General features: G+C 37.6%; 3 protein-coding genes across 3 annotated transcripts; all 3 read right to left on the bottom strand.

The window, feature by feature from the left end:
• Nucleotides 1-28: 28 nt before the first annotated feature.
• tmem45b (transmembrane protein 45B) lies at nt 29-4,542 on the bottom strand. Its single transcript, XM_017698576.2, has 6 exons — nt 4,361-4,542; nt 2,794-3,015; nt 2,457-2,660; nt 1,326-1,510; nt 1,043-1,185; nt 29-911 (listed from the first exon to the last, which is right to left on the bottom strand). Exons 2-6 carry the CDS (start codon nt 2,981-2,983, stop codon nt 794-796), a joined length of 840 nt encoding a protein of 279 aa, XP_017554065.1. The 5' UTR covers nt 2,984-3,015; nt 4,361-4,542; the 3' UTR covers nt 29-793.
• Nucleotides 4,543-4,787: 245 nt separating this feature from the next.
• On the bottom strand, nt 4,788-8,257 carry gng8 (guanine nucleotide binding protein (G protein), gamma 8). The gene is made up of 3 exons (XM_017698504.2): nt 8,146-8,257; nt 6,939-7,085; nt 4,788-6,421 (listed from the first exon to the last, which is right to left on the bottom strand). The coding sequence occupies exons 2-3, from the start codon at nt 7,020-7,022 to the stop codon at nt 6,293-6,295; spliced, it is 213 nt and encodes a 70-aa protein (XP_017553993.1). The 5' UTR covers nt 7,023-7,085; nt 8,146-8,257; the 3' UTR covers nt 4,788-6,292.
• Nucleotides 8,258-11,907: 3,650 nt separating this feature from the next.
• On the bottom strand, nt 11,908-12,538 carry LOC108427915 (syncollin). Its single transcript, XM_017698503.2, has one exon. It carries the CDS (start codon nt 12,507-12,509, stop codon nt 12,114-12,116), a length of 396 nt encoding a protein of 131 aa, XP_017553992.1. The 5' UTR covers nt 12,510-12,538; the 3' UTR covers nt 11,908-12,113.
• Between the last annotated feature and the right edge of the window lie 590 nt (nt 12,539-13,128).

Here is a 13,128-nt window from a genome sequence, read left to right as displayed (position 1 = left end):
ACATTTTGAAAGAAGAAGCAGGTCTGTCTGGTTTGCAGTAGGAATTGTTTTTTATTAAGAGGCTTGACAAGACATACCTGAAATAAGCCTGATATTCCAGTTACACAGAAACCAAGCACTTTTCCACCCCTTAGAAAACTACTGTTTAAAAATATTTCTTACAGTATTTACTTGCAAGACTGTACAAAAATAACAGGCTTTACAGGCATCAGTGCATTAACAAGCATTATCAGAGTCTTTGATCAACACCCCGCTTGGATAGTTCACCGTGCATAGACTGATCTGTACTATACACACCCCTACAGAACTGTGCAAAGGTTTCAGGCATCTGGGAAAATTTTGAATTACAAATATGCGTCTAATGAAATTTCTTCATATTAGAATAAATATTTTTTGTGTTTACCATTTCTAAGCCTGTCCACTTGGCAGCCCAGTATAATTTGTGGTTGTCCAATTACAGTGCTTTTGGTTAATAAGTGATTCCTTGAATTAAATCAGGTTTAATAAATCTGATGGTTGAAGATGTCGAAACACTTTGTTCTACTAACCAGCTCACAAGAACTGCTTTTTTTCAAAATAAGATATTCTTGTGACTATGCTTATTTGCATTTATTCTAATGAAATGTCATGTTTTTACAGGGAAAAAAACACTTGCTGACAAGCTATAGTTTTAAATACTGCTGGGTGCATTAAGGCTTTTGCACAGTATTGTATATAAAATTTGCATTGTGCCAGTTTATTTTATATATTTATATCTCTTCAGATTTCTTCACGTCTGGTCACAGGACTCTTTCTATTCTTCATCTGATTCCTGCAGCAAAGCCTTCTGTGAATTGGAGTCAGGGTGACTGGTTTTTCTGAGGCTGATCTCTATATCTGCCCTGTGCCTCTCTCCAAACCTTCTTATGAGCCTAAAGAGTGGAAAAATTATGGTGCCTTAAGTCTATATATTCAAAATAATATACAGTAAAGCTCAGTGGTGCAGATAGGCATCATATTTGTTCTCTACAATATGATTTTACACATGCTAATGTCTACTCACCAACAGACCACACTGTAGTTGATCCCCACAATCAGCAAAGCTACTGCATAATGCCAACAGTAGCACATAGTAATAAACATGATGTTGCCATGGTTCTCCAGGTCCCACTCTTTACCATTCAGAGGATATAACACGAAACCAATCTGAGGTAGGAACAAATTCAGAGGGTTTATATTCATAGTGTGGGGCTTAAATAGCAACTTAAATGCATTTATATAAGAATTATTTATTTTGCGGCCACAAGGCTAAATGAAGAACAACATGATTATAACAGTGGAAATACCTGATAGAACCAGGTGCCTTGCATAATGGCTAAACTGCTCCTGAACAGCTCAAGCAGAGTGTTGTCCAGCAAGAACACCTCAAGCATTGTGCTGGCTGCCCCACCAAACACAGCCACCAGCAGCAAAGAGTGAATGTGCTGGTCCAGAGGAGGCCGATTATGTACATGGAAATAAAACAGGAACCCTAAAGAGACCAGGAGAGCACCAGTTAAGGGGAAACTAACTATCACTTGACTAATATTACCTGCGTTTTACATTTTATGAACGTTTTATGACAACAGTCCAAAATGACATGTAATAAAGTCTCATTATGTTAAAATACATTCAAGTTAATCCATTAATGTCCATATCTGAATATTTTAAGTGTATTAAATTTCCATATCTGAATATCTGAAATATCCTTATCCTAAACTTCCTTTAATTAATATGTTCTGTTGCCTGAGCACAAATCTTCAGTTATACTGAAGAAAATATTAAAACCACAGAAACTATAAACCAGAAGAAGTGAGTTTTTATCACTTGAACACAGTGCACCTGTCTCTTTATGTGTCATATTAAATTTAGTCATTTGATCACATGACACTACTTATTTTTAAAAAGTAAAAAAAAAAGGACTGAGTATCCAAATCAGATTGTGAGTTGATGTACAGGAGTGGCATGATGTACAGGAGTGGCATGCTATCAGAGCCAGTATATTTGTTGGACATCATTTTTGCAAAGAAGAATTTATGAGGTTACCTTTTTTTCATAAGGTTTTGTTACAATGTTACGCCTTTGTATAACAAGATTTTGTTATGATCATAATCTATATTGCTAAATTTCCTTCGGGATCAATAAAGTACCTACAAACCTACCTTGCTGTCAAAGAAAAACATGTATCTCCATAATAGCAACTTTATAGGAGAAGGCAAAACATTCTTAGCTTTGAATGTAAGTCAGTGTAAAGAGATTTTATTCCAAGTGATTTTGGAGCACTTTCACTCATATTCACACATTTTGGCAGGAAAAAAAATGGGGATACATGTTTTTTTTTTTTTACTGATTTTTTTTTTGGACAGATATATGAAGCAATGCTATTACTAAACTATAACTTCCTTACAATGACACTTCAACACATGGTTGGTTTGTACCTTCTACAAAGAGAGCCAAAGAGAGGGAGAGGCGGTCAAGTCCTGCTGGGACAGGAAGTGGGGATGAGCTGAGAATGTCAGCAATGCCAGAGATGCCATAGAAGAGGTACATGGTGCTGTGCTGCCAGTTCATCAGCTTTACCCACTCCCCATTATAAAGGTGACCATGAGGTCCATCTGGCACAAACTGCTCTGCCATGATGCCTGAAACAAGAGAAAATTACACATCTGAAACTATATGTTGCTTCTTACATTGGTCACTTGATCGCTTCATAACCACAAGCAGCCTGTCAAAAACCCCGAACCCAAAGCATATGGGTGTGACCTCTTCACTCACCAACAAAAGCAAAGAAGGTCTTCAGAACCCCCTCGATAAGGTCTATCTTTTTGAAGAACAGAGGCAGGTTTTGCCTACTGCCGTGCTGTCTCTTCTGCCAGATGTGTCGCATGGGGTATTTCACAGACCACCACAAGCCAAACAGCAAGAAGAATGTACCAGGCAATGCATGTCCTTTGAAGTTGGCCATGTTTTAGGCTTTGTCTAAACTTCAACACGACCCTGAATTAAAAAGTGGAAGAAAAGGTGTTTGGGCATGAAATGCGGAACAAAAAGTAGAGCAAAACACCATAAACTAACCACACCGACCACACCACTATACCATCTAGCCTCCAAGTGTTTGTCGAGAAAAAAAAGATATAGGTCAACACAAAAAGACAACCACAGTCTGTGCTTTCAGTCACGTCCATATTGACAAACTACTGTTCATCATTTTTAAGCATGGAGTCCAACGCTCTTATCTTGGTGAGTTAGAGTTTACAGATACAGTAGTTCTGATCAATCTGTCCAAGTTTCATGTCATAAAGAGATAAGGATATTGGTCATTGTCATCCACTTCCACGCCCCACATCACTTTTGCACGTTTTCAAGGTGTATGGAGATGGCAATAACACACTTCAGCAGTGTTTTGTATTTTTGCTTTTGGATACCACAAACCCTAAAATATGACGTATGCATGTAGAGTATACATAAGATTGTCACCTGTGGAATGCAATGTACCAAAATGACTGCTTTTGTTCATATTTTATAATTTGGTACAGCAAATTAGGTAACATAAGACGGCTTTAAATTACAGACTACTTACCACTAATAACACTGTCTGACATTTGTTATTTCTGTGACGAGTTCACTATAGATGTAAAAATCGCCTCTCTTGCTGTGCTGGGCTCTCTCTGTTATGGGCTAAAGCTTCTGTGCCATTCATTTCACCCTGAAAACTGATTTGAATATGGAAATGTAGGTAAACTGGCCGGCGGCCATTATTATTCCCACAGCTTTGCTATGTTTAATGTGTAGCAGTACTGCTAGTCCCGCATCTCAACTCTGTAGACTGATTTAGCTTTAGACTGCTTCTGCTCGTCGCTCACTTTTCAGTTTTAGGTCTTCAGAGTCAGAGCATCTTCAGGTCAGCAGCTTCAGTGTGGGGTCTTTTTTTCGGTCTTCTTTTTCCTACGTCTTATTTCAGACACGCGGCAGTTTGCTCAAACTCATCCTCTGTAAGGTCTAACTAGAAAACTACATCGCTATGTTTCACTTCCCAAAGCAAGACGGCGCTTTCCCCTCAGCTAGATTTTCCTTTAGCTCATTAGATGCTGCCATTTACAATGTCGTATATAACCTATTACTTATACACGTTTCCTAAATTGTCATATATATGTGTGTGTGTGTGTGTGTATACACTATGTATATATATATATATATACACATATATACACTGCAACCTACAGACAACAGAAACGCGTTTTAGTGTTAGTTTGACAAAAGATATTTACGTTTTGCCCCATTTACAACCCACTGAACTACGAAAGCTGTGATTGAATATAGTCTGTTGCTGGCTTCTCCATACCTGTGCTGTGCTCCGTGTTGGCAGGCTAGAGGAACCGGTGGAGCTCGCTCCTCTTCATTACCTGTTTGTGATGGAAACAGCCAGCCAACCTGTGTCCCTGTGTGTGTTTGTATGAATAAAGCACAGCCCGCCCTACCTGGGCAGGTGACTATAGCAGGTAAAGGGTTCAGACTAAATCACTGCTTCACCTTCCTTAACTACAAGGCTACCTCTCCAGCCCTTCACTGAGGCAATAAACAAACAGGTCACCACCTAAAGATCAAGGTGCATTCAGCTGGGCAGATCTGATATGTTGTAGTTTTCCATAGGCTATTTAGGGCAGATCTAAAGGAAATATATCTTGTTAATTAAATCTTTTTATCAGCCCAGTGGTAAATATGATCAACACATACTTTTATTAATAATGATGGTAATGCCACACCTTATTTCTCACAGAGGCTGGCTAGCGAAGGAGCTTAGTGCATTTTGGGTTAATGTGTAAACCATCCTCACGGATGTTAACAAACACTGCATGCCATAATGAACAGAAATGGAGGGAACTTTGCTCCCTATCACAAAATGCAATTTTATTGGAGTCACATGGTGTACGCAGGCCTTGCTGTGCTCCTAATGTGAAATGAACCTGGTGACGTTGCCCTGTTGTGCTAATGAGCTCTCAGTGGCTCGTTTCTGTCGACCATCTCGAATCCAGGAACACATCATTCTTGTCCATGCAAACACAGGAATTTACAAAGTAAACACTGAGCCTAGAATAGCACTCTTCTTCTGAAAAGAAAAGAAGCATGACACGTTATGAAGTTTGCATGAAGTTCAAATATCGCTGCTGCTGTATGTCCAAAAAAGCAACTTAACAGGATAAGGATAAATGTTCTTAACTTTTGAAGGACGTTACTGAAGATTATTTTTCTCCAAGTAATTTTGGATCATTTGTGCTGGTCAGTTCACCATGAACTTTAGACATAATATAAAGGCTTTTTTCCCTCAAATTATGTAAAAAAAATAAACAACAAAAATGGAGGTACAAGGACATGTGCCAACAGCAACTAGTAGGTGTTTTTATCTGTGTTACTGTGGAACAGAATGTCTTCACAAAACGACACCCACAGGCCTAAGGTTAACCCCTTAAATGGCCAGGACCAAAGTTTTATTACACACTTCTCTGTACAGCTCAGCCAGTTTGCATTGAAGTCCCTGCAGTACTGAGTAATAGGCCTTAGTATGTAATAAGCCTGGGATTCACACTTAGTTTTTCAAGGGTTATTTAGTAAATAAAATGGTTCTATATAGAACCATGAACATTCAAAGAAACCTTTGCATGACTAAAAGGTTCTTCATATCATGAAAGGGTTGTTCAAGATGATGGATAACTTTTTTAAAAGGGTTCTAAACAGCACCAAAAAGGGTTCTTCTACTGTTACAGGCCTATCAACATAACAATACAAGAACCCTTTAAAAAAAAAGGTTATATTTTGAACTATCTACACATGTGTCTTCAACCTGAAGAACATTTTAGTGATGCAAAGAACCCTTTAATCATTCAAAGTGTTCTTTGAATGTTTATAGTTCTATGTAGATTTGTTTTCTTTACTAAAGAACCCTTGAAGAACCATCAGTGTTAAGAGTGTTTTAAGGGGTTAAGGTTAAAAAGAAGAAGCATTAAGGCAACATCTACATGGAGCGAGTGCTGATTCTACTGAAACACAAAGAAGACATATACAACCAAATAGTAACCAGATTAGAACATTCACATAGCATTTACAGTTCCTTTGGATTATTGGACGTAATCCACTAAGATAAGGCTGTTAGATGTGGCTGTTGAGGGCTGGTGTTTTGACAGGAATGTCACAAATGAAATATAACTTCTAAAAATCAAAATGCTTCATCTAAAATTGAAATGAATTCACAAATGTGATGCAAGTTAATTATAAACATCTACAAAATGGCACAGAAAATCTTCTTCTCTCTGAAGGGGTTTTCTGAGGAGGGCACAGGAGTCACCAGGGGATCCTCTTTGGCATGAGTTTCGCAGTATGACATCAGTTCAGCAGCCGCTTTAGACACCTGTGCAAAGAGAACACAGCTGGCGTAGAATTACAGGAAATACATTGTTTAACAACATTAAATTGCGAATCACTATCATCATTCCTACAGCTTATTATCACGTGCTGCTTTCTAAACTTGTTTAGGAACATTAACATTTTCAGTTTTCTGTTGTGAACAGAGATGACATAATTGCACATTTTCCTTTGTAATTCCAGTACTGACACCTTGTAAACTTGTTGATACCAATCTGCATTTTTTTTCTTTAAAAAAATACAAGCTTAAAATTGAGCTGTTTCTAATTGAAGCTCTTCACTTGAGCATCTAAAAGTAAGCTATCATGCTCAAACTACTCACTTTACTACACTATAGGCGGAAATACACAGCTAATATCATCACAAAAAGAGTGTGCGATGATTCAGGGTAGATTTATTACATGAATTTAGCAGATTTATTCTTCTGTCCCTCTAATATCTGTAGTTCTATGAGTGTTGTTACAGAAAACATTGAGCTGTTCAGTACAGGACTGATTTCTCACCATCATCCTGTCGATGTTCACCTCCAGTTTTAACTGCTCCACTGTCTTTCGAGCATCTGCAATCTTGGCCATGTTGTTGGACATTGTGCTCTTGTGGAAACTGTAGCTTAATCAGAGACAGTTCTAATTGTGTGGCTCAGATTAATTCTGCAATCAGAGATTACAATAATAATAAGTTAGTAATATAAATAGTTGTTTTTACACCATTTAAATATGTCAGCTGCGCTTGTGTGAACTTTATCCTATAAACTTAGACCTATTTGCTATAAATAGGTACAAAATTACCAAAACAAAACATGGTTACATTAAAGTTAAAGGGCCCGTATCATAGTAAAATAAATTTTCTTCTGAATCTTTTGCAGACCAGTATGGACACAGAGTGCATGTTAGAATGTGCAGACTGAGAGTTAACAGAGTTCTAGCTATAGGCTGATGCTACAGTTCTGCTGATGTCGTCACAATGAAATGTGTTTGTGACAATGAAATTTATTTGAACCCTGTTAAACGCCTGAGTAGTGTAGCTATTTCACCTATTACTTTTTTGCCCTTCTGTCGGAGGCCAGTCTACAGCGGAGCAACTGTAATTGTTTTGGGGAGGCTCTCTGGGTCTCAGCTGGTTGTGCACAGCATGAGGCTCAGTGGGAGAAGACGGCACAAGTGCAAATATCCTCATGAGGCTGTCTCTAACCTGCTTAGCATCCCCTGCCTCCAACACTTTCCTTCAGTAACCATCTTTAGTTCAAAGTAATGAATAATACATTGCAGCCTAAGGTTTATCAAGACAGATATATTAATACCAGTGTTGATAGTCTAAAATAAATGTATTTATATGGAGCCAGAACTCTTTGTCATCAGCCATTTACGTTTTCATACTGTCTAATTCTTAGAATAAGTTCTTTTTAAATTTTTGTAGATTTCACATTTTGCATAAAATTTTGTTTCATCCGTATAACACAAAATCTTTTCTTTCACTTTTTCATAGTTTCACAATTTGTTTGCATGATTATAATCTGATAGCACCTGGTAACCGCAGGAGCTCTGTGAATGTCTGCTGGAAACATGATGCTAGATTGTTCATGCAAAGTGAATATTTGAAAGTATTGTTATGCTACAGCACAGTGCATACTCTTGTTCATGTATTTCCAAGACAAAAAAAATCCACACCTCTGCTCTATATTCTGTAAAAAAAAAAGCTTTTAAGACTTACCACAGTTGGATAGTGGAGCTCTGTGTCTGGGATTTCTATCTGTAGAAATGGAGCGTTTTTGTTGCTTATACGAAGCACATATTCCCAAGCTTGCAGGAGCAAATGAGGAGACAGTGAGGAGTTAAGTGGAGAGGAGGGGTGGGAAAGGTTGCCTCCTCTCATAATTAGCTTTTATTCCTCCCCCATATCGGGCTGCATAGGTAAGTCCCAGACATCATGCAGTGTGACCTTCTATTGAGTGTGTCATGCATAGAGAGGCATTACAGACATCTGGCTGAAGAAAATGCAGTACATGTCATTTTGGACTTTAACTTTAGTTTAATATTTAAACTAAATATTCTAAAAACTATGTAAAGTTGGAAAAGATAATTACTTAAAAATCTTGAAAAATATTTTTTTTGTCTTTAAAATGGGGTCTAATCAGTTTATTGCCTTTAACGTCTTGTAAATGTAACCTATTGTCTTTAGTCCCTTGTAAATGTAGCCTATTGTTTTTATAGATGCTGATAAATAGTCTTCAGTGCATGTTACTAATAGCCTGGGGCTTATGAGAGTCACCAGAGATATAACCAGTGCTGTTTTTCTTCTCTCAGCCAAAAATATTTACCTGGGACCCAAGACTGTAGTGAGAGTGAATCCTAGAAGTGAATCTGCTGCTTTATAAATGTGCATTATAACAGCGATAACAGATACATGGATTTGGTGCTTTCTTTTTAAAACTAAAGCATTATGTGTTACAAGTCTCTGCCAATCTGATTGAGGACCATTGGCTGAAATGTTTGAAGAAAATTTGCCAGTAAATGTCCACATGTCACTGTTTCAGTTCAGTCAGCACAGTTTTAATAGCTCACAACAACAATTAAAGAAAGTGAGAATAAAGTCCCATCCTTCTGTCACTTTCTCAAAGCCCAGAAAGCAGCATCTTGGGCAGCACTAGTTGTGGATTTCACTGCGGGGGGCTTGATTTTCACCTCCGGGCTTTAATGTCAACTGCCTCATTAGCTGCTGTTGTCATTCATTCATTGGTCTCCATCACAGCAAGGAGTGCAAGAGTGCCTTCGCTCTAACAAGCAATAGAGAGAGAAATGCACACGATTCAGCTTCATCTCTTAGACAGGGCCATACAGATCCACTGCTCACAGGCATGCAGGTTCATTCTGATGTGTGTGTTGGGGCAGGGCTGGGCTGCACTGATGCATCAATTCAAATGTTAATCTAGGTGACAAAGTATACCAGCAGTTTAGTTAGCATATTGTCATATTCAGTTGTGCAAATGTTTGGGTGCCCCTGGTCAATTGACATGCTTTGTTGATTTTCTTAGTGAAAATAAGTAACACATTTTCTGCATTTTAATGCACAAGTACTGTTTATGTGCTAAATGTAAAATGTGGACTGTATAAAAGTTATGGCATGTTTTGTATTTTGTGTTTTATTTTTTATGCAATGTGTTAAATTCAACAAATAAATTGAAATTGTGGACTAAAATATTCAGACTACCGTATTTATTCCCCTGTAGAGGATGTGGTAAATCAACAAAACATCTAATTTTATTTTCAAATGTTTGCATAGGACTGTATGTATGTTCTGATACATGTTTTTTCATATTTGTGGCAGCTAATTTTGGTTCAATTTTTTGTTTGTTTTTTATTTTTGTTCACATGTTGTGATAAAAATTCATAAAATATACTTTGATAATAGTAAATGTGACAAAAAGTATGTAAAAATTAATGTAACCGCATAATGTTACATTCCAACAAATGTTTATAGTTTGGCAGTGTTTATAAGTGCATAGGCATTGCAAACAATTCATGCACATACATTTAATGAACTTCATAACTACGGGTCACAGCACAGGAGTAATCAGACTTCTGTCATTCATGACATGCAAGACTCAAACTCATTGATTCGCTCAAAATCTTCAGAGAAACTATAGAAACAGTAGACAATGGTGCTACACAGTTCCCACACCTTTCTCCTACTCTTCAGAGTGTGTCTTTATTCCTGCAACCATCTGCGGCTTTAGTTCACAGCGATTGCTTAAAATATTTCGTGTGGGAGATTTTATGGAGTCACTCTCAAAAGTATGTTAGCAGCGTCAATACCATTTCCAAAAAAAGTTGAGATGCTGGGCAAAATATAAATAAAACCAGAATCCAATGATGTGCAAATCATTTAAATCTTATATTTAACTGAAAATATGACAGGGCCAACATATTAAATGTCAAACGTGAGAAATTATATTATGTTTTTGAATTTGATGCCAGCAACATCTTTCAAAAAAGTTGGCAGATTCATGTTTACCACTGTATTGCTCTATTTTTCTCTGTGTTTGGAAACTGAGGAGACCAATTGCTGTGCTTTAGAAATGTTTTCCTTTCTGGTTTAATGTAGGATTTCAGCTGCTCCACAGTTCGCAGTCTCCTTTGTTGTATTTTTCATTTCATAATGTGTCCCAATGTTTTCAGTGGCTGACAGGTCTGGATTGCAGGCAGCTGAGTTTAGCACTCTTTTACTACATAGCAATGCTATTGTTATACATGCAGAATAATGTTTTATACCTGCAGAATGTGTAATGTGTTTTGCCATTGTCTTGGCAGCATGTTGTTCCAAAACCTGTAGCATTAATAATCTCCATGTCATGTGCACTAATGCACCTCCATACCATCACGGATGCAAACTGTAATCTGATAACAAGCTTGGTCCCTCTCCTCTTTAGCCCAGAGGATGCAGCATGATTTCCAAAAGGAATTTCAATTCACAGAACACTTTTCCACTTCGCCTCAGTCCATCTAAAAAGTCCAGAGAAGGCGCCAACATTTCTAGATATTGTTTGTTTTTTTTTCTTTGCATGGTAGAGTGTTAACTCACATTTGTGAATGCAGTGACAAACTGTCTTCACAGATAATGGTTTTCTGAAGTGTTCCTGAGCTCATGCAGTGATTTCCACCACAGAATTATGTCTGTTTTTAATGTAATGCCAGCTGAGGGCCCAAAGATCACAGCAGTCCAGTACTGTTTTTCTGCCTTGCCCCTTGCATAGAGATTTCTCTGTATTCTCTGAATCTTTTAATGATATTATGCACCATAGATGATGAGTTTTTTGCTGTTTTACATTGGCAAATGTTCTTGAATTGTTGCACTGCTTGCCCTGCACAGTCTTTCACAGAGTGGTGAACTCCTCCTTTACTCCTGAAAGACCCAGCCTGTTTGGGATTCTCTTTTTATCGTGTTACTGATATCAGTTAACTTAGTTAGTTGTAAGATGTTCCACCAGATGTTTGTTTTATTTTTTTTAATTACACCATTTTACCACTTTGTTGTTCCTCCCATCCCAACTTTTTAAAATTGTGTTGCTGGCGTCAAATTCAAAATGGTCATATATTTTTTAAAAACATTACATTTTCTTAGTTTCAACATTAAATGTTGTCTTGGTATTATTTTTGTTTTTATTTACATTTTGCACAGTTTTTTGGAAATCATGTTGTAGACTGTGTACCTTCTATGACAGTCATCTCGAGGTCTCTCAAGTCTATATCGCATTTCAAAACCAGTGGTTTCATGTCCCACTTGTTTCCCCATTTATTTTCTGCCAGTGACTTTTTATATCAAAAATACAGTGTTACCAAGCTACACCTAGAATACTATAATCATTTTGTCTTTTTACGAAGGATTTCTTTTAAAACATTACTGTTTGAGCATTAAGCTGACATGTTTTTTTAACAGCATAGGCAATGCTGAGAAACAGATTATTGAAACATTACATACAGTTGATGAATGCTGTTTTATTCAATTAATGAACAAACTCTGTTTAGTACAGTAAGACTGTAGATGAGTTGATTTATTTAGTTGACCACTGAATTGAATGAATCAATACAGGGCATTTCAGTTTTACAGATTATGTTTTTGTTTGAGTTTGGTTTCTGTGACAACATGTAGATTAACAGCTGTTGATTTCAGTCCCACTTCCTCTAGCACACGCAGTAGTATGCAGAGATGCTGTCATCCCAGTCTCCAATCAGGCCCTGCGACACTTCTTTCAAGCGGTACTGAATGCCAGAAGAAAACTTCTTCTTCGTTCCGTTCTTCTTGATACGAGACCACACTGTCAGGTTGCACAACTTGCTCACCACCAGAGAGGACACCCGGTTATTCCAGCGCCATGGGATGATGGGGACATCATCATTGGGATAGATGTTGAGGAACTCTCCTCCACAGCTCTGGTCATAGTAGTAGTTACTGTCCTCGAACAGGCGAGCGCACAGCTTGGTGCCTTCAGCATCTTTCAGGGTGCTCGGGTCTGGGCACTGAGCTTCCGAGCCCAGGAAGCACATAGCACAAAGAAGAAGAGCAGCAGCTATCTTCATGACTTCAGTCTGCAGAGCAAACAAGGCTGCAGAAGGTTACTGAATGTGGCAGTATATATACAGAGCTGTTCTTTGCAACTGGTCAATGTGTGAATGTCCACATAAGCTAACAGATGGCATGAAGGTTATTTATGGGAATTTCAACACACTGTTCAATTTTTTTAATCTTTAATAATCAAACAAAATACTGCCAGTATGTACAATATTGTGTTGACTATGCTTATTAACAAATTGTAGATAAACAGCTTCTTACTCTGTTTTTTATTGCTATAATTGTTATTGTTTGATTATTTTTGCTCTAACAGAGAATCATAGAAGCATATACAGTTGAAATCAGCCAAAATTCAAGTCATGTTATTTAAACAGGCAACTGATTTTTCACTTAAGAATTTAAGATTTATCCATGCATCCATCCATCTATCCATCTATCTATTGTAATGGGGCTTAAGTTCCAACACACATTACACATGAAATCACCACAGAGGGAGAAGGCTGCCAGTTTGAACTTCATCACAATGCCTTCCTGCAGTGATAGCTCTGTGTTTGTATCAGTGTAGTGTTATCAGTATTGTGCACTAATCTGTAACCTATTCCAAGTCCCTACAGCACATCTGAGGGG

This window comes from Pygocentrus nattereri, chromosome 16, assembly GCF_015220715.1.
Source record: "Pygocentrus nattereri isolate fPygNat1 chromosome 16, fPygNat1.pri, whole genome shotgun sequence".
NCBI classification, from domain to species: domain Eukaryota; kingdom Metazoa; phylum Chordata; class Actinopteri; order Characiformes; family Serrasalmidae; genus Pygocentrus; species Pygocentrus nattereri.
This window is presented reverse-complemented; position numbering and strand designations above follow the sequence as displayed.

Coding starts and splice junctions, on each gene's coding strand:
- tmem45b (XM_017698576.2), bottom strand. CDS start 2,983: ATGGCCAACTTCAAAGGACATGCATTGCCTGGTACATTCTTCTTGCTG. Junction 2,661..2,793: donor GACCTTCTTTGCTTTTGTTG/GTGAGTGAAGAG, acceptor CTCTTGTTTCAG/GCATCATGGCAGAGCAGTTT. Junction 1,511..2,456: donor TTTGGCTCTCTTTGTAGAAG/GTACAAACCAAC, acceptor TGGTCTCTTTAG/GGTTCCTGTTTTATTTCCAT.
- LOC108427915 (XM_017698503.2), bottom strand. CDS start 12,509: ATGAAGATAGCTGCTGCTCTTCTTCTTTGTGCTATGTGCTTCCTGGGC.
- gng8 (XM_017698504.2), bottom strand. CDS start 7,022: ATGTCCAACAACATGGCCAAGATTGCAGATGCTCGAAAGACAGTGGAG. Junction 6,422..6,938: donor TGAACATCGACAGGATGATG/GTGAGAAATCAG, acceptor CTCTTTGCACAG/GTGTCTAAAGCGGCTGCTGA.